Raw genomic sequence first — 25,255 nt, 5'->3', positions numbered from 1 at the left:
TGTGTGTGTGTGTACATGTGTATTTGCACGCATATATCAAATTCTATAGCTGATATTCAACTTTGTTCCTCCAAAACATCGTTAAGAGCATCTAAACTATTGAACTTCATCTGGAGTAACTTCTCCATGTATAACTGTATAAGTCTCTTTCAACTTAGATTCCATCTACCTCAAGAAATAAGTGCAATTGTCGCCATGGAGGGCTGTTGCATTGAATAATGAATATCCAGCAATGATTCATTATTTATCAAATATCCTGTTTAAGACTTGTCAAAGCACTTTAAACATTTTTCTCTAGGATGTAAGTTACCACTCTCATGATGAGGAAAGAAATTAGAAAGAATCCAGATAATACGAAAAGATCCAAGATGCTTCAGAAAATATTCCTAGCCACAGTGACATAGTAGAAAGAGATGAAAACTAATGATCTGCCACCTCCTCAGCATCCTTTCAAAGAAGATAAATGTTTATCATCAGAAAACCCCAAGTTAAAAATACAGCAGTACATGATCAAAGGATGAGGAAAAGGAAGAAAAAAGATAAAGAGATCAAGTGCTACATGAGAGAAGCAAAGAAGAAGGAAGAGGATGTGGAGTGAGGAAGAAAAAGAGAAGGCAATGTTAGGTCATGCTGACCTCCAGTACCACTCATTTTTTTTTTCTAGTTTCAAGTTGGGGCTAGTTGGGGTGCAGTAATTACTTAATGTATTTTCTATCCCAATTAGCCGAAAAAGAGTCTTCTTTCTTGTTTTCCTTTCTTCTTTGAGATGGCATAGCTATGTTATTTTTGTAACAGGTTTAAATTTTTCTTTCTTTTGGAAAGCACAAAAATTGTGGTTGCCAAATTTTCATCTACTAATTTGATTTGAAAAATCTTAAATACATGAAAAAATATAATATGATCTCGTGACTTCCAAATGTCCATGGTCATGTGGTCATCACATTTTGATCCACAGGATGGGGTGATCTGGAGAATGTAACACACTGTTATAGCTGTGTAAGTTTCTGGTGGGTGCACCTCTCTCTATCGTCAATGTAAAAAATCTTCCATGCAGATGTTTCCCACATAAAAGAAGAGCTCTCCCTATTGGACCTATGCTCTAACAAAGCCGGTATCGTTTTCCTTTCCCATGGCATCAATGTGCTTTAGTTTCAAAGGTTTTATTTATATTAGTTGATTTCAACTACTACTCTTGAAAAGGAAAATTTCATATACATCTAAGTTTTGAATCTCATTAAGAGTTTTAAATTTAGTTATAGAGGGGCTACATTCAAAAAGAGTTTTGGGCATACCCCCAATAAATTTAGGGTTCATTGATTAAGATGGAATAATACATACATTGTCTATTTTATTTTCAATCCCTTAAATGTATAATTGTAAAAATCTTAGTTGTTGAATTGTAGGTAATAGCTGCGGTGCATAGTGATATACACAATCTCTCATTTCCATTGTATTAAGGTCATTTCTTTTATAATGATTTTCCATATTTTCATTATCCCAAATTGAAATGCTTAATTATATCCCCGTGACTTACTTGTTGTACAAGAATGTCCTTCTGTGGAAAAAAAGGGCAACTAAGTCCTTAGAGACTTGAATGCAATATAATGATGACTAAGCCTTTAATAATCAATGTCACAACACTCCCTCTCAAGATGGTGCATAGATATCAACCATGCCCAGTTTGCTAGATAACTCATAGTTGATGTTTACCAACAGCCTTAGTCAGAATATCTGTTAGCTGATCGTCTAGCTTCACATAAGGAACACAAATTTCTCTGGAAGCAACTATTTCTCGAATAAAATGTTGGTCTACCTAGATATGCTTGGTCCGATCATGCTGAACAGGATTGTGAGTTATACTACTGGTTGCATTGTTATCACAATGTAAGGAGATTGATACCTTCAAAGCAAAACCAAGCTCCCACAATAAGATTTTTATCCATAACAATTCACATACCATGAGTAATGAACAATACTCTGGTTCAGCACGTGACAAGGCTACAACTGATTGTTTTATACTCCAAGTGACCAGGTTACCCCTAACTCGAGTGCAATACCCTGATGTACATCTTTGGTTCATAACAATCAACCTTTGTATAAGCCTCAACTCATAGATGACCATGACTAGCAAACAACAATCCTGTACCTGGTGATGATTTTAAATATCTAAGAACTCTGTAGCAGATTCAAGATGAGTAGTTCTAAGAACATGCATGAACTGACTGATCAAACTCATTGCATGCGCAATATTTAAACGTGTGAGTGAAAGATATATCCATCTACCCACCAACCTTTGGAACATAACTACATCTTTAAGTGCTTTACCCTTTTTGGCATCAGGCTTGTGATTGTGTTCCATAGAAGTATCAGCAGGTCTTAAGGAGATCCAACACATACTTCCTTTGAGAGATAAAGATTTCTTTCTTAGACCTGGCAGCTTCTATCCCAAAAAAATACTTCAGTGAGCTAAGATCTTTAATCTCAAATTCTCTTGCCAAAAAGCTCTTGAGCTGTTGAATTTCTTTAAGACAATTCCCTGTCACAACATATCATCTACATACATAAATAAAGTATGATCAGCAGGAGTCTGACAATATCAAACTCTTTGGACAGCAACACTAAACCTTTCAAACCATACTCGGGGAGACTGCTTTAACCCATAAATGGCCTTTTTCAATCTATACATTTTTCTCTCATTTCCAGGAGCCCTAAATCCAAGTGGAGGTAGCATGTACACTTCTTCCTACAAATCCCCTTGAAAGAACACATTCCTTGACATCTAGTTGGTGCAACAGCCACTCCATATTAGCTGCCAGAGATAAAAGGACCCAATAGAATTCATCTTGCTCACTGAAACGAATGTCTCTTGATAGTCAATTCCATAAGTTCGAGTAAACCCCTTAGCAGCAAGCGTATGAAAACTCTATGGGACCTGTTGAAGAGAAATATAAATTCGGGCTTCTTGTTGGAAGAGTGAATTCCTCTCTTTTTGCTCCGATTAACTCTCATTCATGAAATTCTCTATCATCTCCAGCTCTTCTTTAGATACTTTTTAAATATTAACATGTGTAAGTGGAGATAGTGAATAGGGTTTATAGGGATCTCATGTAGCAAAGCAATGATAAGGGACTCAAGGTTCACTTGATGTGGACTAAGAAGTGTCAAATCCTTAGGCTCGGGGTGGTTGGATGTTAGGCATGTTGGTCACGCTAATAAAGGATGCGTTGTTGTGCAACTAAAGGGCCGTAACCCGGTGCTAGTGCCGCCTAAGCAAGTTCCCAAGGAGGGGTGGACTAGAAACGATCCTAACTTTTGGCAACTATCAATTTGTGATTGTTGTGCAATTATCAATCACAAATTCTAAAATATGGAATCTAGATTCCAAGCTTCCCGAAATCGAGATTCACATAATAATCTAGAACATGTTTCGAGAAACTTGAAAACGTGATTCCTATCTTCCAAAATCATGTTTCATCCTAGCAACCACAGAGTCGTGAATCGCGACCTCAGTACACGATTCGGGTAACTATAAACCATATCCTCACACCCAACCCATCCCAACTGTGACCATACTTTTCCTTGATGACCTTGGACCCCAAAGGCCCACACACCTAAACACTTCCCAAAAAATGCTACTACACTTTCTTAACAATGCCTTTATTAGCGTGACCCACATGCCTAACGCTCAACCACCCCAAGCCTAAGGCTTGGACACCTCTTAGTCCACATCAAGTGAACCTTGGATCCCTTATCATTGCTTTGCTATATGAGATCCCTATAAACCCTATTGACTATCTCCACTCACACATGTTAATATCTAAAAAGTATCTAGAGAAGAGCTGGAGATGACAAAGCATTTCATGAATGAGAGTCAATCGGAGCACAAAGTGAGGAATTCACTCTTCCAACAGCAAGCCCGAATTTATATTTCTCTTCAACAGGTCCCAAAGAGTTTTCTTACACTTCTAGCGAAAACTTGGCACGACGATGGCCATTTTGAAGCATCTCCAACCCATATCACAACCTATAAGCATGACCATCTAACTAAACGTTCAAAGCATCCCCAGCCCATACAACAACCTATAAGCATGACCTTTTGACTTATCGTTCAAAATACCATCATCAATGGTGGAGCTTATATTCAGACCTGACATTGTTTAGCGACATCTAGGTGGCAACCGCAAGTTTTCATATTATTTGCTTCTTGCAGCACAAAACCAATGTGGTGTTAAAAAGTTATAATAAACGACACATCTACTTCTATGAAGCCAGCCCAGCCTCATTGGCAATCAAAATGTCTCTAAGACTTCAAGTTGAGTATTAACAAAAAAAATAGGGTGGGGCATTCTCAGGCTTCAGGCCTTCAGAGCTTCTTAAGAAAATCAGTGTCCAATCATTCACTAATAGAAAAAAAGGAAGGCATCGAGATGCACCGCCATCATCCATTTTCTCCATTGATTACCACTACCCGACATATCTAGCACAGTCTCACAACACCATAGACAGTGCAACCAATTCCACTATTTTTCTATGGGGTTGATGATGGATTGATGGTGGACTGACTATGTATTTGTGAGTATCCATCCACTAGACACATTTCTTTTTGTTCCTCGAGGTCTCCTTTCACTAAGAGTCGATATGAACACAATAGCCCAAAACTCTTTCCTAATGTCACCCAATTTATGAAGATTGTTTTGATGCTATCAATGAGGGTATGTGATTGCTCATACTTCCCTTCAAATACCCTCTTATTTCACTCAAACCGAAGTTTCCAAAAAATTCCCATATGCCATAGTGGGTTTCCTTGTCATAGGAAAGGGAGAGAGCACCAGCTAGTGAAATAATTGTTCCACTAAGCTAGGAACAACCCATGGGACATGAAATAGTCTAAGAGAACACCCCGATATTGTTTTAAATGACAATGTAAGTGAAGGTGTGGAATGGTTTCTTCATCAGATTTGCAAAGGCAGCAATGTTTAGCATCATCATGCCTCGGTTCTAAAGGTGGTCTATTGTAAGCAGTTTTTGTCTTTGATGATGGCTAACAAGTATGGACAAAACCATATCGATGCCTATCCTACAGCTCCTTGAACTGCAATCATGATAGAAAAATATTGGACAAAGAAATAGCAGCTCAGATCAGGATATAGATCACGCTACCCTTCCCTTTAGTCAGTAAGAAGGTGACTAGAAGCAAAGCTAGGAGAACCTGTATAGGTTAGCTATCCTGTTCTCTGAGGTTCTCCCTAAGATTAAAGTTACAAACAACCTAGCCCCACACTCCCTCCTAAGCTTCCGAGACTATAATCTTCTTGCTAACTATCAATGTAAACAACCTATTTAAAGGAATCCTTAAATGTCGTATCGCAGGCCCAAAAGTCATTCCAAAAGATATTTTATCTGCTCTTCCAACCATAATTCAATATTCTTGCCAAAGATCTTGTGAACAAGTTTTATTTCTTCCTTACACAAACAACTTTGATGCATGTCGCTGTCGAGCAGTCGTCTTACATCTCTAATTTTTCTGATTCCCAGGCCACCGGACTTCAATGGCTGAACATATTCTGCCCCATTGTACCAAATTAAACACATGCTACCATCTAATTCATTCCATAGGCCTTGCACCCCCTCAACTACATGATTCCATTGGATTGTTACTGGGATGTCGAAAACATAGGCAGCAGCCCAGCTCTGAAATCTCGCTCTAATGCTCCAGGAAAGGGATCTCGATTTTCAAATTTTAGGTGATCTCGATCCCCACTGATAGGGATCTTGATTCATACCACTAGAAATCTCAATCCCAACCATAAGAGTAAGACAGCAACTAAATTGATGATTTTATTTATTTATTTATAGCCAGTTAACAACACAACTATGCTTTAAATATAGTTGCATTGCTTGATGGCTATAAATGAAGAGAATCCTAATTTAAAGAGTATATCTAGTCCTAAACTATATAAGCTCTTTAACTATGGGAGCAATAACCTCAAAAGGTCGGGATCAAGGTCCCAAAAGGTCAGGAGCAAGATCCCCCAAAGGTTGAGATCTTGACTCATCATCATCATCATTAGAGCCTTTTCCCAACTATTTGGAATCGTCTAAACAAATCCTCATCTGCCATTCTGCTCCATCAAGGGTCATATTCTCAATGAAGCCATAAGTCCCCATATCTTTTCTCACTACTTCCAACCATGTCCTTTTGGGGCTCCCCGAGCCCTTTTTGAGCCTTCTACTTTAACCAACTCACATCTCCAAATAGGTGTTGTATTGGGTCTACACGTGCTGGACATGGCCAGCCCATCTAAGTCTACTTTCTCTCATCTTATCGCCTATTGGAGCAACACTTAAGTTCTCTCAAATGTATTACTTTTGAATTCTATCTCTTCTTATCTTGCCACTCATTCATCTCAACATCCTTATCTCAGCTACACTCATCTTAGGGGTATGATGTTTCTTGACTGCCGAACATTCCTGAGATCTTGACTCCAATGAACAAAAATTCGGCCGCCTTGCCGCCTTGACGGCCATTTTCTCAAACTGCCTAGGCATGGACTAGGCAATATGCTCTAGGTGGGTTCATCTAGACGCCCGCTTAGGAAGCATAAAAGGTTGGCGCCTAGGTGCAGCCTCAACCAATCGAGACCGAGGGTGGAAAACGCCCCTCAGCCATTGGGTAAATTCGTCATTTCCCCCCTAGAAAGAAGGAAAAAGGGTTTTGGGGGCCATTAATGCCCCCAAATATGTTTTTAGTTATGTTTAGAGTGAGAAAAACCTTGAAAAAAATCAGATTTGAAAATTTGTAGAGATCAAAATTTTTTTCAACCTCCTCGAATGCTCACGAAATTAAAGGATATTCATCCCCAATTTTTTTGAGGCTTATAATGGTTGTAAAAGAGAAGATTGGGGAACCAAAACTTTCGAGTTTGGACCAATATCGATTCCATTTCAAGAAGTTGGCATATTTCAATATTTTTTATTAAGTTTTTTTTTGTTCACAATGTCCTATGATATTATTCTTTGCATCTTCTATTTTATTTTTGATACTTTAAGATATAATATTTGATATGTTGTCGACTATTTTGGATTATTATTCACCCAAAAAAAACAGTTTGGATAATTTTCTCATTTTCATATTAAGTTTGGGTCTTTAGGAGAGCAATTCAATGGAAAAAGTCCATTTCCCCGATACGGAATGGATATTTTTTAAAAAAAAAAAGTTTACGCATGAGTTCACTTGTATGATTTATAAAGCATAACTTTTAACCCCATAATTCTTTTTTTTATGAGTTAGTTTAACAATTGTTTATTAAATAATTGCATGGGTAATATGTTTTCTCAATTTTATGCGTTATATCATTGCAATTTTGATGTGCAGGTTTCACCTAGATTATGCTTGCTTGATTATGATCGATTTACTTTGTCCTTGGATTGTTAAGAACTCAAGATATTAAAAGGTCAATGTTACAATTCTTTCTACTTCATTTGCTATTTGTAATTTTTTTTTATAACTATTTTTTAATATTAATTGGATGACTAATTTGAAATTTAAAATTTTTAGACTAGTGGTTGTGAATTAATCTTGCTTTTGGGTATGTATTTTGCAATTTTCACTTCTTGTAAATGTTTTAAACTACTTTTCGTAGTTTATGGCGTTTGATTGTTGGATGTGACATTTTTTTAAGACTTAATGAGTCTCTGTTGTGACTGGTGACTTGCGAGACTTAATGGACATCTCAAGTTGCTTTCCTCTTTTAATGTTGCGTTTGAGTTTTAACTATTTCATTTATAGTATAAACTCGTGTATGTTTATGTTTAATCCGTAATTCTGACTTCTAAACAATATACTATATACAAAACTTACTTATTAAATAAAAGAAAGAAAATTCTATATACAATAAAAGGGGGGGAGATGTGGGGGGTTCAACAATCTGCAAGGATCTAACCCTCCCTCGAATACAGGCCGCCTTTGTGTCTGGGCACCCGCCTAGGCGACCGCACCCACCTTCTTGAACATTGCTTGACTCCTAAAAAAATTTCGTGCCCTTTAACAAAGGTCCCTTGAGGCAAGACACAGAATTGGTCTGGTACATCTCGCATGTGGGGTGCAAGTACTTTGGAGAGAACCTATTTGGCTATTGTTGAGGGCACTAATAGGGCAATAGTTGTGGACACCCTCTACTCCGTCCAATTTCGGAGCCAGAGTGATAAAACTTGCACTGATTTCTCCTTGGATGATGGCTATCTCATGGAATTAGTTAAAGAAACTACGATATCCCCTTTTGCAACCTCCCAAAAAACCTGAAATATTGCTGTTGTGTAACCAACTGGGCTTGGTTCCCTATCTCTTACAAGCTCAAGGATGTCATTTTACCTCTCCCTCTTCTAAAGCTCACTCCAACCATTCAGATGATGTCGAGAGATACTTTGAAGCACCCCTTGACAGAATTAGCTTCTTTTGGTATGCTGAGCTGAGAAGAATTCTCTTAAGAAATTAGCAGTACCTGTAGCTATCCCATCTTGCCCTTCAAAAGTGTTATATTTACCTTGATGCTTGAAATATAGTGGTTTCTTCTTCTTTGGCTCGCCATTCAGTGGAAGAACACTGTATTCTAGTCTTCTTTGAGCCACCTCGTCCTTGGCCTCTGGTGCAAGAACACCTCTCACATCTTAACAAAACCTGTAGATCTGTTCTCATCCAGCTTCTCATGATGCATTCAACCTCTGTCAGGTCTCTTTTCTTTCTCTAGACAATGCAAGAAATCAATACTAGCCATGGGGCTTCCTTGAAAAGAAGACCACCACTCCATGATTAGTTTGGTCAACTGTTTGTCTTCCAACCATGCAAGTTCAAACCCCAAAGGTTTAGAGCCAGTTTGCAGTGGGGCTGTGTCCAGTAGGGTAGATAAGTGATTGGACATGGGTTTGGGCCGTGCTCTCGATCAGATCAATAGGTATTGAGACTTCCAGAAATGATAGATAAGGAAGCGGACCGGTTTGGCGAGAATGGAGGAGGTATAGTGGTAGGACCAGGTGTTTCGCTCATGAGGGGAATTTATGTATGGTGATGTGGCCTAGTCACATCTTCCTAGAATACCATAGTGTAAAACTATAGGCCCCCCCCCCCCCCCCCCCCCGGCAAAAAAAAAAAATCTTTTGAAACACAATTTCTCAAAAAAAATAACAACAATCCCCCACTTGTTTCAAAATAACAACTCTTTGTGAAAGAATCAGGAAAAGACAATGCATCAGTGAAGGCGATACTCAAACCTCCACATTGTGTTATGCAGAACACAATGCATCAGTGATGGCGATACTCAAACCTCCAAGACAGTGAGTAGCGAACCTCGAACTATGTTCGTTATTGTTAAACCTCCTACATACCATACATTTTCTTTCAGAAGGTTGTGGATTACTAAAAGGCTTGCGCATTTAAAGGCCCTACACCATTCCTGGTTTTCACGGTTGCTCTAGAGAATGCCCAATTCTCATAGGAATCAGACCCACCTTCCACATACATTTAGGTGAATCCATGGAAGATGTCTTGGAATAAGATACCCCAGCTTAGGCTTTACATCATCTAGGCAAAAAGAGCAATGTTCAACCTCTCAATTTATTGCATGTACATTGTACCACAGCCAAGGATGGGGTAGAAATTTTTAAATTTTCATGAAATAATATTGTGGTACATGGATACATCTGACATCACCTAAGTGATTTGTTTTTCCCTTTAACCTTAGACTTGGGCCTCCTCATCCTCAAGTAGGGTTCCTATTACTCAATGGCATGTTCCATATGGGCCTCATTCCCATCCCTCTAGTTGTCTTCCAGACTTGGTCTCTTGCAAGGGCTTTTGTAAATGGATCTGCAAGTTCTACTCAGAACATACATATAGTATTTATTTGACTTAATCTTCAATCCAAATTCTCAGCTAACTGTGCCTTCTGCAAATATATCTTGATTTTCCATAATAAATCTTCGTTTTCGCTTAGCATAAAGCAACTTCACAGTCACATCATATAGAAACTGCAAGCATGGGCTCTTGAACAAGTGGTAAGTCTACTAACAAGTTCTTTAGCCACTCAATTTCTGTTATAGTGGCTTCCAAGTCAATTAACTGTTATTCCATTGTGGATTTGGAGATACAGGGCTGCTACTTGGACCAAAGCAATGGCACCCCACCAAAAGTGAAGATCCATCAGCTAGTAAACATGGATTCATCGCTGCATTCTTCTAATACAGCGGGATCGCCTACATGGTATAGGTCATAATCTATGGTTCCTTTGAGATACCTTAGGATCTTATAGATTGCATTCCAATGCTCTGACCTAGGTTAGTGGTATCTCCTCAATTTACCAATAGCAAAGGTTATATCAGGTCCAGCACAGGAAATTCCATACATTATCTATCCAAAGACTCCCATAGTCCAACTGGGAAACAAGACCATCATGATTCTTTTTTAGTCTAATATAAGCATCATAAGGGGATGAAACTAGTTTGCATTCAAAGTGATCAAATCTTTGAGCACTTTCTCTATACTGGATTAAAACATACCCAGCTAGTTTCTGCACTATTTTAATTCTAAGTACTATATCAGCTTGCCCCATGCCTTTCACATTAAATTCAGAAGAAAATAATTTCAGTATTAGTGCCTAGTATGAGCATATCAATTCTTACATACCAGCTATTAATTACAATCATACCATCACAAACTGTGGCATACACCCATATTAGCAGTGGCATACACACAAATATCAGAATCGCAAATCTAAAATCCAAGTGATAAAACAATTGTCCTGATTTTTTCATGCCATTATTAGGGTGCTAGTTTAAATCCATATAGGGACAGGGACTTCACGAATTTATAAACCTTGTATTCCTGTTGTCTAAAACCTTTTACAACCAAACCTACTTTATACTATCCTTTTAAAAATCCATTTACATCCTAAAGGCTTTAAGAGAAATCCACTAGTCTTCAAGAGAAAACGACTTCAGACCACCATTTCTTACAAATTTGCTCCACCAAAATTATCCAATCATAGAAACTCCTAGTTTCCATGATTGTTGGTTTCCATACCGTATTACAATCTTTTATCACTTTGAAATTGTTGGTTTCCTTGACACCCTCAGTAACAAAATTTTGGCAGTATCTCCCCTTAACCAGAATCAACTCTCTGTATGAATCTTAGAGACACTCTTACTTCTTGTTAACCCCCTGAGGGATTAAGTACGGATTTGGAGTTTATAAAAATACTTTTACTTCCAGTAAACCTCATTAGGGATTAGTTCTGGGTTCAAAGTTTATAGGGGGGAAGAGAGAGTCAAGAATTAAATATTAGCAAATTAACCCTCTGAGGGATTAGGTACAGATTTGGAGTTTATGGGAATACTTTTACTTCCAGTTAACCTTGTGAGTGATTAGGTTTGGATTCAAAATTTATAGGGGGGAAGAGAGTCGATAATTAAATATTAGAAAATTAATAGGCACTTGGAAACACGAGGTCGTCTCACTTCTTTTAAGTGTGAAAAAATCATCCCGCCTCGGTAAAATCTCGAGATGTAATCGATCCTGGCAAGAACACTCCCAAGATAAAGCCAGGATTAGTATTTCACTTCTTGAATTATTGAGCAACACTCTTAATAACTTGTCTAAAACCACAACATCAGATATTGAGTTGTCTTCCAATTGATACTGCTATCAACAACCATTGATTGAAAATAAATGTGTAGGACACAAACCAGAATGTCCAAAAACGTTATTCATGAAAGAGAGGACGAATACTCCATTGGAGAGCGAAAATTGTCCCTATGATTATGAAAACAAGATAAGTGCACCAACAGTATGCACCAACCATAAAAGGTGAGCATAAATTACAAAGGTAAACGTTTAGGTGCACCCTGGGGGTTCTAAATAAAATGGACTGTCCATCTCAAAGTTAAGTGACCAAGATATGAATATATAATAAAAGTAGTTGTATAACTACATTTAACAATATAGTCCAAACACTAAAATATTCAAAAAACATGTTTTGAAAAACAATTTCTCAAAAAATAACATGTGTGTATGTGTGTGAGGCCTCATGTCAAACACTTCAGGTCATCTTATCTTTTTCATATCTTACATGTAGAGTGAAAGTGAGAGCATAGGGATCCGTGTGTGAGAGAGAGAGAGGTTTTGCATCGAACACATGGAGGATGTGTTTGTTTTCTTCTTATACATAGAGAGAGAATATGAGTCTGTGAGTGAGAGAGGGGCCTCTCATCGAACACTTGGAGGTCATTGTCTCTTTTTTCTTCTTCTTATATGCAGAGAGAGAGAGCATATAGGTCCATGTGTGTATTTGTGCATGCGTATCTGTGAGGGAGAAATGCCTCGTATCGAACAATTTGAAACGATCGTCTTTTTTCTACTTCTTATATGTAGCAAGAGAGAGAGAGAGAGAGAGCATTGGTCCATGACTGCAAGAGAAAAGGGCCTCAACCATTTTTATAGCCCTTTAGTATTGTTTCTTTTTTAAGAGGGCTTGCATTTTTTTTTTTCTTTTTTTTAAAGGGGGTGACACTAGGCAACATGGGCCCACTGAGGCCGGTGCCTAAACATGTCTGTCTAGGGCAACCCCCTAGGTTTACAATGGTGGCCAAGGAGCCGAATTTTTTAACATTGGCCTTTTCAATACTGAGTTTTAAAGAATTAAGTGGCTTGAACTTGGCTACCCTACCTATCGTCACTTACTTAGAATACAACTAATCATAGGGGTGGCAACGGGCCGGGTATGGGTCAGGTCCCGCTGGAACCTGACCCAAACCCAAAATATTACTTGAGGACCCATACCAGACGAGTCCAATAAAATAGTACCCGTACCCGTACTCAAGAGAATACTAAAGACCCAGGACCCGAACCCGGGCCCGAACTTGGGCTTTACAGCCTTCTCTTATGTGTTTATGTGTTTGATCATAAACTCTCCCGCCCCTTTATTAGGGCTTACACCCCCGTGACTCTATTTGCCTCTTCGATGTGGGATTTATCCCACACACTAGTGGAGAGGGAGGGGTGGAGTTAGAGAGAGAAACAAGATGTAGAGAATGTGGTAAGCATCTAATAGAAAGAGAGAGTAGTGTGAGAAATAAGAGATTTGAGGGAGACTAGTAAGTACTGAAATTAGAGAGATGTAGAGGAGAGAGAGAGAGAGAAAGAGAAACGGGCTTTTTGAGAGGAACGCCTTTGTACAAACATGATAATTGAATAATGCGTAGTTAGGGTTTTCAAGTTGCAGAAAGATGTGCTTCCTTCTTTGAAGTTCTTTGATTGGGCAGGTAGGCAAGTAGGGTATCGCCATACAAGAGCAACCTACTATGCGATCTTGAAGATGCTTTCTAGGGCTAAGTTGGTGACTGTGATGCTTGATTGGTTAAAGACTTTCACAAAGCAGGGTAGTGTTTACACAGTTAGGTTTTATGACACTCTAGTGATGAGCTATGCAGAAGCTGGAAAGCCTGAGATAGCATTGCAGATATTTGCAAAGACGAGGTTTCAGGGGCTGGATTTAGATGGGTTTGCTTACAATGTTTTGTTGAAGGGATTGGTTGAAGAGAACTGTTTTGATGCAAAGGATATAATAGCAAAACGATTGACATGAGGGGCTTTAGGAATGGGATCACTTATTGTATAAGGATGAAGATTCTTTGTAAGCAGAATCGCTTGGATGAGGCCATGAATCTTCTTCTTGAGCAGTTGAGGAATGGAAATGAAGAGAACGAATATATGCTTACGATCACTATCAATGCAGTCTGCAGGCAGAGGAGATTTTGGGCAGCAGGAGAACACTTTTTGGTTCAAAACTTCTGATGGGTCTCTACAATTTCAGTCTCTCTCTCTCTCTCTCTCTCTCTCTCTCTCTCTCTCTATATATATATATATATATATATATATATATATATATATATATATATATATATATATATATATATATATATATCTCACACACTCTTCTCCAAATGGGTCCTTTATAAGATCTCCCTCTCTCTTCTTTTGGGCAGCTATATAACACTTTCTGGTTCAAATGGGCATCTACAATTTCAGAGACTCTCTAAAATAACTCTCTTCTCTCTCTCTTACGGTAAGAGAGGGAAGAGAGAGATTTCCTATTGCTTTTGGTCTCCGTAGGTGGGAGGGGTTAAAGATAGAGAGAGAGAAAGTTGTTGTTGCTTTGTCGGAAAATCTTTTAGTCCCACATTGAAAGATTTAGAGAGGTAATGTGAGGGGGTTTGGACATTTCAAAAGGGGTGGGAAAGTTCGGGTCCCAAGTCGGGTATGGGGCGGGTCCACTAGTACCCAGACCCGTATCCGAGAATCTTTTCCATTATGAAGGACCCGGACCCTACCCGTGGGTCCAAGGTTTGGACCCATACCCGGACCCATATCGGGTATACCTGGTGGGTCCCAAGTGGGGTCCGGTTCCGGGTCCGGGTCCATTGCCAGCCCTATGTAATCACAACAAGATGTCTTGGCCATGCAAATCGAAATAAAAAGGTGGCCTCGACAAAATACCAGCACACTAAATGAATCTTAATTTAACTGCTCACATCCAAGATGCCCAAGTTCTCCACACCAACACATTCTATACAACAGCGAATATTGTAACCAGGTTCCTCTTATTATGCTCTCTTTCTGTGGCAATACAGCGCCAAACTCAAACGGCTAGTAGCCATATTTCTTCTGACATTTGATCACTTGTGTACTCCAACTTACATGGCATCTTGGGGCACCACTCAATGAATCAAGTATCAGCTGAAGTACAGGATCCACATCATTATGGAGTTATGATGAATTCAATCCCACTACAATGTCTCATTCATGCTCCTGGCACATTGCCATCTCCAATTCTGTCTCTGGCCATACGGTTCTCACAGGCACAAATGAGGTCCATTGCATTAATACCACATCAGATTTCTCACCAGATTAAGCTCTCTAACAATCAGCAACTCCACATAAAAATATCTCTTCATAGAATATGTCCTCAAACGATCTGCTTCACAGGTACGCTTTCAGAATTGACATAAAATTATGAAAAGCTCATCTAGCAAATTTCAAGAAAAAAGCTCATAATCTTTGAGGTAGTGTGTTTGTAAAAGATGGCAACGCATGGATGCTTTGGAGCAAGAAGGTCATAAATCATTTTATGTTTCCTACGCATATGTTGGGCTCACAAAAGAAGAATAGAGCCCTCACACACCAAGAGGTTGAGATTACTATTAACAGAAATCCTCCTGAAGTATCCTGCTAAAACAACTCCTACTTGTAACCTGAATATGGACTTTCTCGGCTACAGACAACATTATTCAGTCATATGTCAATTGCTTCAAACAACCTCATGCAATATGGTAGCAGTAAATTGATCCTCAAAGGGAATGGCTTTGCCATGCTGCAGGCTATTACGCAACTTTCAAATACTACTAAGTTACTTAAGGTGTAAAAGAGGTTTCTTTTTTCTTTTTTTCTCTGTTTTTTTTTTTTTTCAATGTCGACTTTAGACCTGGTGAGGAAAGAACTCTGGACATCACATTGTGGCACCCTCCACCACTGCCTAGAGCCCCTTCTCTTAAGGTATAAGACAGAATAAAAAGCTGCATCCTACTGGGCAAATTCCAGTTAAAGACATTGTATTTGTTCAGATAGGGTTGGGGTAATATAGCTTAATCCCCACCAATATGGCAACTAGTGATACTCCAAAAATTGGCCATAAGAAATTATAAGATCTTCATACACATGAGATAAAGAGTGCATTCAGTCATTAATTAAAAAAAATTAATCGATAAACCATAAGTAAATTTGTATGCACAAATTTCAACATTCGGTATTCATTGCATTGCAAAATCTGAAAACCGGTCATGCAACCCAAACAAATAATGCAACAAGCATGAAAAAATTTGAGAGTACTGAATACCTCATTCTGTTCTTGATTGTTCAGAATTTGTGTTCCAGGAGCACCCCCCTTGTCGACTTCCATGCAACTTTGGCAGGGGCCATCACTATCATGTTTTTTAGAGCTTGTGTGTGACCCACAATTGATACAGGTAGTCACACCCCGTTTTCCCTTCTCAGACCTTGATTTCTTCATTTTATCTCCTTTGTTACATTTGTCTCTCCTCTTTCTGGCCTTTTGAGTAGAATCATCAAATGCAGAAAGTAACTTGCTTCCAACACGGCCATTGTTAGAGTTAGATTTCACTTCAGAACTCTCATCCTTCAGTTTTAACCCAGAACGTTTCCCTAATGATTGCCTCTCCTTGCATGAAGAACGAGATCTCTTGTCTATAAATTTATTTATCGGGTGCAGGCTGGGTTTCTTCTCAATGGTGATATCTTCACATTTCGAATTGGAGCCTGCTGTATATCCATCCCTGCATGACCGGCTTGAATTTGTGTCACAAGATAAATTAGTTTCCAAGATCTCTGAATTCTTTTTGGCATGCATTTCAGTAGAATGGTGAGGATGTTTTCCCTTGCTATATGATTTCTTCTTTTCACTAGCTGAGTTACACCCCATTACTAACCCCTTATGAGAATGAAGTCCCTTTGTTACTACCTTACGTTTTTTGATATTTTTTGAAGCCTTCGTTTCCCTTGATATTGCATCTGGCGAGCCCATTGGCTCCACAGAATTGGTTTGCTCACGACAGGTAGGGCATTGCCACTTTCCAAGAGGGGTGCGCTTCAAGTGAACCAAAGTAACTAAATCAGTTTGAGTGCTGCACAAAATTCATTTATTTGCCAAGTACTTACTTAAAGAAATTATGGATGAAAGATGCAGTGCATACCTTGAGTGGTGGACTAAGACAACGGAAATGATAGGTGCGAGGGCAGCTATCACAACATAACAAGTTGCCACGAGTATTACAAATTACACAGTCATAATAGTGCTGCAAGAAAAAATTCAGATAATTACAAGCCTAGCCAATATAAAAGGTAATAATACATGAGGGGTACAACTAAATTACCAATATTGGGAATATTGGTATGCTTGATATCAAAAAAATCAGAACATAAGAAAATCGATCAAGAAGTTAGCATGAAATGTAAGAAAGGAAATGTAAGGCACCTTGATATACTAACATATGAGAACTGGCTGAGACTCCCATAGATTGTAGCCCTTACACCCCTACTGCAAAACTAAAAGACTAGAATCCCTTTTATGCAAGTTGCAAAACATGTGACTCCGAGTTTCATTGTAATAATTCATTTTGCCTAATTCTGAACATCTACTTTCTCACTATTTTTGCATTTAGCCAGCCAAAAAAGCAGGAACCAAATATCAAAATTCACTTAAATTTTAGGAAAGAAATAGAAACTGGAGGAGAACTTTCTTATATTTGAGTTTCTTAGCTAAAGAAGAAACAAAAGAAAAAATAATAAAGGAAGTTATTCTCCATACATAAAACCTAACAGAGAACAGAATCCAAGCAGATAAAATAATCTCTTGGAGATACTCAAAGTGGGAAAGAATATCGCATTTCCTTGCACAGCAAATGCAATATTTGAGATGTAATTCAAACTTGTTTGATGGGTTGATAAGAAATTCCATTTGTCCTATTATTAAGTCTTAGACACATCTCGTGCAGAAAATTCGAACGAATTAAAGCACTGCATCAGTATCTTCTCAACTTTCCTGGAAATCTATGCAGCAAGTCAAACCCCTAGGCTAAGAACTTATTTTGCTTTATGGTTGTGTGGCTATCGTTCCCATGACAAACTCATAAAAGGTTGTCACTCAAGTACACAACATCTATTAACCATATCCCAAGAATTCTTCTGGAATTTGTCAGAGCATCTGATGGTTCAGGTAATACAGCAGGCAGCAGCTCATGCAGGATGGCAAGCATTCCAGAGGAAACATCCGAGATTAGCAACTTGTTGGCCTTCTCCTACAATTTATTACTTATGGCAGGTATATAACTTGTTATTTGTGAATGACCTTGACCACATATATATATATATATATGGGAAATGATATCATGTCACCACTGGAAATCCATATTTGTATTTGTACGATCCGAAATTTTGTATACACACTCTCTTCATCTCAATAATCAATTTAAAATAAAACAAAATTTAATTTGCACCCTATGTATGGTCAAAATGAGTCCCCTCCAATAATGAATATAGACTGTCCATTTGGTGAATTTCAAGATCAAGGCCTTTAAGAACTCAAAATCAATTTTTTCCTTTTTAACATTGTTAACCTAATGACAATAAAGTTATCTAAAAAATTTGGAAAGGAAAAAGATCATTTTAAGGCCTAGATCGGAGCATCTCCCAAAAATGGACGGCCTATGTTAACTAGGCTAGAGAAACACATTCTAGGTTGTGTTTTGAAATTTTTCTTTTTTGTGATTGTGTTGTGTTTAGAAATTTTTCTTTTTTGTTATTGTTTATTAGAATGAAAAGAGTGTATATTTAAAAATTTGGGTCAATCAAATGGCCCTAACATAGGTTTTTGAAGATTGTTTCATTATATTACTATACAACCATTGCATGAAATCACTCCCATATGGAAGCCACTACGCAATGCCTATGGGCGAAAATGAATATTGTTTTCGACCATAGGCTCCGTGATGTCCAATTTTTTTGAACGGCGTGGATTAAACAACTACAACGGACCTACTATGTCCGTTGCGGTACCGCAATGAACATAGCATATCCATGACAGTATTTTTTCAAGCAAAAAAACACGGGAAACCGCCACGGCTCCCGTAGATCTATGGAGGTTTTTAAGGCAAAAGCTATGTCCGTGACGGAGCAAAACACTATTCAATTTCACCTATAGGCATTTTTTAGAGTTTTCCTATATATATATGGCTGAGGTTTGTATAAGGTATCAACCTTAAACAATCACAGTAAGGTGCATCTCAAAATCTCATTAAAAGATGTATTTTCGGAGCCGAAACTCTCATCACGGCCTAACTGTCTATTTTTCACCTCTATTATGAAATTGAAAGTTAAAAAAATGGTGCAAATCTAGCAGATCTATGAACACTTGAAAATCTTAAAAATGGATGGTCCAAATAATGTGTTACACGATGTATTATTTCTAATACTTAAAATTCATTTTTTCTTTCATATCCATACATATCAAGGTCAATATGATCAATTGGGGATTTTCTAGTGTCGATGGGTTTTCGAGGTGCACCTCACTTCTACAGTACAAGGTTGACACCTCATATAAACTTTTTCCATATATATGTATGTATGTGTGTGTATATATCTATATATATATATATATATATATATATATAGTTTAAACCGAATATTACAAGGCAGCTCAAACAAAAATTGATTGATCAATACAACAGGATATGAAGCAAGTGAACATTAAACATTCATTCTTTAACAAATGAATCAAGGATCCTAATCTAAAGACGTGAATAATATAAGCTTCTAAATTTCTGTAAAGCAGATTTCCTTCAGCAGAGTTTTTGAGTGTTCTGCAAAAATTTTCAAGAACATATTTTTTGATACATCATGGTCAATAATCCACAAGAATTTGACCAAAATCATTTGCCAATAATAGCACCTGAAGAGCCATAAACAAGCCCAATAAGAGAAGACATGGAGAATGAGAACATATAAGTGATCAAATTCATCAATATTGACTTACGCCATCATTTCCTTTCCTTCTCTTCACAGACTGAGATAGATTGCTTTCATCTTTCAGCTGTTTTGCAGAAGGGAAACTCCTCAGAGTTTCTGGAGATGGATCCCCGACTTCTTTTCCATTATTTGGTTCCAAGCCACTTGAAAGTCGTTTGCGCTTCCGCTTCAAAACCCATTTTCCATCAATTAATTTATTCTGTGGTGACTCCTTTTCCATCATTATTCAATCCCTGGCTCTAGGTCGTGACTCATGGATCTCACAACCTGACAATTCATCAACTACCTAACATATTACACTGAATCTACTCTGAATTCTCTAGAGCATTGAATACTGTATGGTGCTAAAGCCTCATTTACCAGAGCACATTCAAACATATTGCAGAAAGAAAAAGCATGCTGTAATGTGAAAAGGAAAGAAGCATATTGTAAGTATGATACACTATCATTAACATTACAATACATTAAAAGATAGAATCCATGATTATTAAAATTTAAAGCCATCAAGTTTAGACTATCACTGAGAAAGAAACAGCACTCTCCACATTCAGTTGTACATATGATAAGAAAGAAAATACACTCTCCACATTCATTTGTGTCCCAAAAAGACTGACAAGAAAAGATTCATGGATCTCACAATCTGACAATTCATCAACTACCTAACATGTTACACTGAAGCTACTCTGAATCCTCTATAGCATTGAATACTGTATGGTGCTAAAGGCTCATTTACCAGAGAAGGTTCAAACTTATTGCAGAAAGAAAAGCATGTTCTAATGTGGAAAGGAAAGAAGCATATTGTAAGTATGATACACTTTGATACATTAAAAGATAGAATCCATGATTATTAAAATTTAAAGCCATCTAGTTTAGACTATCACTGAGAAAGAAACAGCACTCTCCATATTTAGTTGTACATATGATAAGAAGAAAACGCACTCTCCACATTCAATTGTGTCCCAAAAAAGACTGACAAGAAAACATAGATGAAATCATCAAACTCTTACTTTGAAATTTGGCACACCGCCTTCAGTAGCATCCACTGCCCAGTTTAAAATTGAGTCTTGAAACAAAAAGACTAACGTAACATTTTAATGAGAATTTAGTATCGGAATTTATTCTGACAAAATGAAACAATAGTTACAAGAAGATCTGAAAACTGACAAGTTAATTCACCAAAAATGAACTTCTCAGGGCCATCGCTCTTTGACAATTTCAGCACATATGCTTCATTAACAGGTCATTACCAACTGGAAATTTGAAAGATTGGACAGTAAATATCATAATATGAACTGATTCCTCATATATTATGGAAGGTCACAAATTTTCTTGAACATTGTTGAGGACAAAAGATCTTCGACAATTAAATTAAGAGAGAAGCTCTTACATGGCCTTAGATTTTTTTTTTTTGCGGGAAGGGATGTGTGTATCACTGTACCAAGCAAAATCTTTGAGACCCAGTACAGAAAGTTATAGAAAGACAAAAACCAAAAGAACTGAAAACCAAAGGGTCAATGAAAATCTTATGTACACGGTAGAGAAGAACTGTATGTTGAAATAGTTTGTCATCCTGGGCAAGTAGGATTAAGAGAGTGAGGCAGAACAGAGAAGATACTGAGATAAGCTTCTAGAGGGTTCCGAAGCTGCTACTTGCTGATAAGCTACTCCAAGTGATTGTCATCGTTGTGCTGGGAGTTGGACGTTTTGCGAGGAGAGCGAGATGCCTATGCAAAGAAAGAGATGCAATAGTATCTAAGGCCGAAGGGGTAGGCGACAGAAGAGCATGGGAGAGAGATGTTGAAGAGGGAAATACAGAAAAGAAGATATTTATGACGGGGGCCAGAAAATAGATTTGGAGATAAGAGAGAGAGAGAGAGAACTAGAAAAAGTAAAAGGAGATTTAAGATGAAGAGTTTGAGAAATTGAGAAAAGAGATAAAGATAGAAGGCTATGTGGTTACAATAAATCTAGATAGATCAATAAGAGAGCTGAGAACAAAGGGGATTAAGGAGTAGTATGTAGCGAGGGAATGGGTAGTAGGACAGAAATAAAGAGAGGTTTGGTAGTGAGTAAAAGGAAAAGCAGCTTACAGTGGGGCAGTGGAGTAAGAAAAAGAGTAACAGGAGTAGAGAGGTGCAGAGGAGAGGTGGCAGAGCACCTCTTGGGATAGTTCTGTGTAACAAAGGAGGGTAGTGATCATCTTAGATGCACTCTGCCATAGTTAAGACATTTACTTCGAGCGTCTTTCAATTTTCCTTTTTACCTTTTGTTCCCTTTTTTCCCATTTTTGTATTTTTTTTCCTTCGTTGTTCTTGTTTCGTTTCCATTTTCTTTTCTGTGTTTTTTTTTGTTCCTTTTTTATTTTTCTAACTTTCTACTTCTTTTGTACCTTTTCCTCTTTCCTCCTTCCTTTATTCTAGTAATTCTATTTCCAAAAGGAAAGTCAATAAAGAGTTCCAAAAAAGCCCACCTAAAGGCTGATGATGAAAAACCAAAGAAGCAGTATTAAGGGTTACTGCTAAAGGAGGCAGAGCTTAAAACAGGGGTGGAAGTGATGATAATGTTGAGGAGAGAAAAGAGGTGAAGGGTTTCAAGGGGTAGGGGCAAAGTTGAGGTCCTAAGGCTTGAGAGTAGTGGTGAGATTGGGTTAGAACAGGAGGAGAGAAAAGGAAGACAGTAAGAGGTTGGAGAATAGTGGTGAGGTTGGCGGCAGAACAGGAGAAGAGAAAAGGAAGATGAGAAATGTCTGTGCCTGAGCAATGCTAGATCGGGGACGAGAGTGAGACTCAGGTTTTAAGCAAGGGTAGAGGAGGAGGAAGCAAAGTTGAAGGCCATACCTGTTGGCTTGCTATCTGGGCTGCACTGATTGCCCCCAGCTTGGCCAAGGAGTATGCAGCCTGGTTAGCACTTCCATGAACATGGTGAAATCTCACCTTGAGATCGCTGCACAGAAGATGTAATGGTCAAATATATGGTGAACTCACCAAGGGCTTTATACTCAGTATGCCCACGAAATGGCACCCCTGTTATATACTTCCAACAAGGCCACTGATTCTGCAAAGGCCAAGTCGTGGATACCCAAGAATGCGGACAAAGATATTAAAGTCTCTCCCTCATTGTTTCCAAGGAGACCTCCTATACCTGCCAAAACAGGGTTCCCCAGGGAGCATCCAACTGCATTCAGCTTAAAGGATCCTTCGGAGGGGGGTGACCAGAGGGGAGTTATAGACGAGGCCTCTGATAGAGATAGAGTAGGTCTTGCCAGTTGCTGGTGGAGGAGGTGGGGAAGTGTTGGAGAACTTTATTGGCCTTAGCCTAGAAGACAGTAAACCCCTGATGAGGTCCGAAAGGGTACTCAGGCTAGAGAAATAAGATTGGAAGGTCCTTCTATTATGTTCTTTCCAAATAGACCATAAGGAGGTGGCCACCAAAATCCTCCAAGGGAAAAGGCCCCACTTTCGGAAGGAAGGGGATTGAAAGGCCTGGTAAAGTTGCTTCAGCGACTGGGATTGAACCCAGGTCCATCCGAATTCGTGAAGAAGGTTAGACCAAAACCTGGAGGTCTTATTGCAGTGGGTGAAGAGATGGTTTAAGGTTTCTTCTTCGTGGGAACAAATGATACACCTATCGGCAAGAGGAAGACCTCTCTCCTGCAGCTGGTCCAGAGTCTTACCAGGGAGCACTATCCACAGGAAAGGTTGGACTCTATGGGACTTGTATGGACCAAGCCCTGGCTAGTATGGATTTAGAGGGGTGCTCGTTTGAGAGGGAATAGAAAAGGAGGTGACTGAGAAAAGGCCAGAGGTAGAGTGATCCCAAATGATTCTATTGAGACCCAAAGACAGAAGGAAGACATTGTGCAGTTCCTGAAGAAAACTAACTAGTTCTCTCATCTCTTTGTCACTAAGACTCCTCCAAAGGTTGGGACCAGATGTGGGGGCATAGTAGTCTTATCTACCACACTGGAAATCATGATCACAGGATTCTGGGCAATGTTAAAGAGGGAAGGCCACCTGGCGGCTAGGGTCTGATTACCTAACCAAAGATCCAACCAGAAATGGACCCTATTACCCCTTCGATGGCAGAATCTTATACAGAGCCTAAACTTCTGCCAGGAAAGGGCAATACCATTCCAAGCTCCTGAGACCAAAGGTGGGTATTTCGCGAACCACCATGAATCTTCTAAACCATATTTCCATTGATGACTTAAGGTTACACAATTTGTCCCATGCAATAAGGTAAAACCTGCCCAGCAATATATATATGCACATACAATATATATACACAAACAATATATATATATATATATATATATATATATAACAAGAACTACAATAAGAGACAATCTTGGGAGGATGTTGCTCCATAGCCAGTAGACTTTCACTACAAGTTTAAATAACTATTAAGGAGTACCAGCCTGGGTTAGTTTGTGCCAATGTTTTAAGAATCACCTTAGGCCTGGAACTCGCCATTGGCCCGAGGCGAGATAGTCGAGCGAGTCTACTCGGACTCTTCCGAGTAATGTATACCATGAAGAAGGTTAACAAATAAAAGAAAAGGTAAAAACGTTGTTTAAAAAGTTAAAATAGTGAAAATAAAAGAGTAATAGAAATCAATAAAAGACTATAGAAGATGAAAAAAATACATAATGGATTGATCATTCAAAATTTTGATTTATACCATGAACATTTTAGGGAAAAAAAAGGAAAACAACAAAAAATTGAATGATGTGATAAGAAAAGTTCCCAATCATCTTAAAGACCATCAAATTCATCTAAAAGCATATTTCTAAATAATTTTATTTTTAACATTTTTTTTATTTTTAGCTAATTTTTTTGGTGCCTGGGTTGGGCATCCCAACTTGCCTCGCCCATAAGGTGAAGCCAAGGTTGAGTGGACTCAGCTAAGTCCAAAACACTGATTTCTATATTACCAATAGATGATTTGAAGGCATATTTTCCTTTTTATAGCAAGCACCTCAAAATTCTTAACAGTGAATGGTACACTTCTCAAAGAGGGGAGCAGCACCTAACAAAAGGATTGAGCTACTGGTGCATCTCAATGAATCAAAATGCATGGATAACTAAATCAACCATATGTTGACACCTACCACTACAATTGATCACTAAAAAGACAACCTGATGGTGACATTAAACATTCTTAATGCATAGAAATTCTAATTCCTCAAAATCACTAAGAGAAACATGGCAATTGGAGAAGTACATTAGGAAACATCAACAACAATGGGTGAGTGATCCAATGTCTTGCAAGAAACCTATAACCAATTAATTATGTAGAAACCAATGTTCTAATCAAAAAGAAAAGAATGCCCACCTTACTCAAAAAAAATAAAAATAATAATAATACTAATAATAACAATAAAAACTTACTCAAAAAAGAAAAGAAAAGAATGCCCACAGAATATCAAAATGTGAATATCTCAGTTATTAGAACAATAGAAAAATATCAGAGAAGTTATGGCAACTGAATTTTCTTGACGTAGTGGGTTGTCGGCTTTTGAACTGGGTCTCTAGCATGTGAGGAAGCTAGACACACAATGGAGTTGTAGAACCATAGCACTAGGACTGCAAATGATGCAAATTGCATCTA

At 38.2% G+C, this 25,255-nt stretch overlaps 1 protein-coding gene across 13 annotated transcripts in view; it reads right to left on the bottom strand.

Annotated features, from left to right (window-relative positions):
* Positions 1 to 25,255, bottom strand: part of CHR4 (chromatin remodeling 4) — a 60,662-nt gene that overhangs the window by 20,155 nt on the left and 15,252 nt on the right. For 6 of the 13 annotated variants that reach the window (XM_020676608.2, XM_088860069.1, XM_088860063.1 and 3 more), the window contains 3 exons: positions 19,653 to 19,912; positions 16,816 to 16,917; positions 15,942 to 16,709 (listed from right to left, as the gene is read on the bottom strand). In XM_020676608.2, coding sequence (XP_020532267.1) covers positions 15,942 to 16,709; positions 16,816 to 16,917; positions 19,653 to 19,868 — 1,086 coding nt within the window. In that variant the 5' untranslated portion in view covers positions 19,869 to 19,912. Of the gene's footprint in view, positions 1 to 15,941; positions 16,710 to 16,815; positions 16,918 to 19,652; positions 20,045 to 25,255 lie in introns of all 13 variants that reach the window. The other 7 variants (XM_088860068.1, XM_088860071.1, XM_088860066.1 and 4 more) reach the window with 4 other exon arrangements.

The sequence above is a fragment of the Amborella trichopoda genome, chromosome 2 (genome assembly GCF_054954075.1).
Source record: "Amborella trichopoda isolate Santa Cruz 75 chromosome 2, AtrichopodaSantaCruz75HAP2 v2.0, whole genome shotgun sequence".
Taxonomy (NCBI): domain Eukaryota; kingdom Viridiplantae; phylum Streptophyta; class Magnoliopsida; order Amborellales; family Amborellaceae; genus Amborella; species Amborella trichopoda.
The sequence above is the reverse complement of the archived record's forward strand: the minus strand, read 5'-3'. Positions and strand labels throughout refer to the sequence as shown.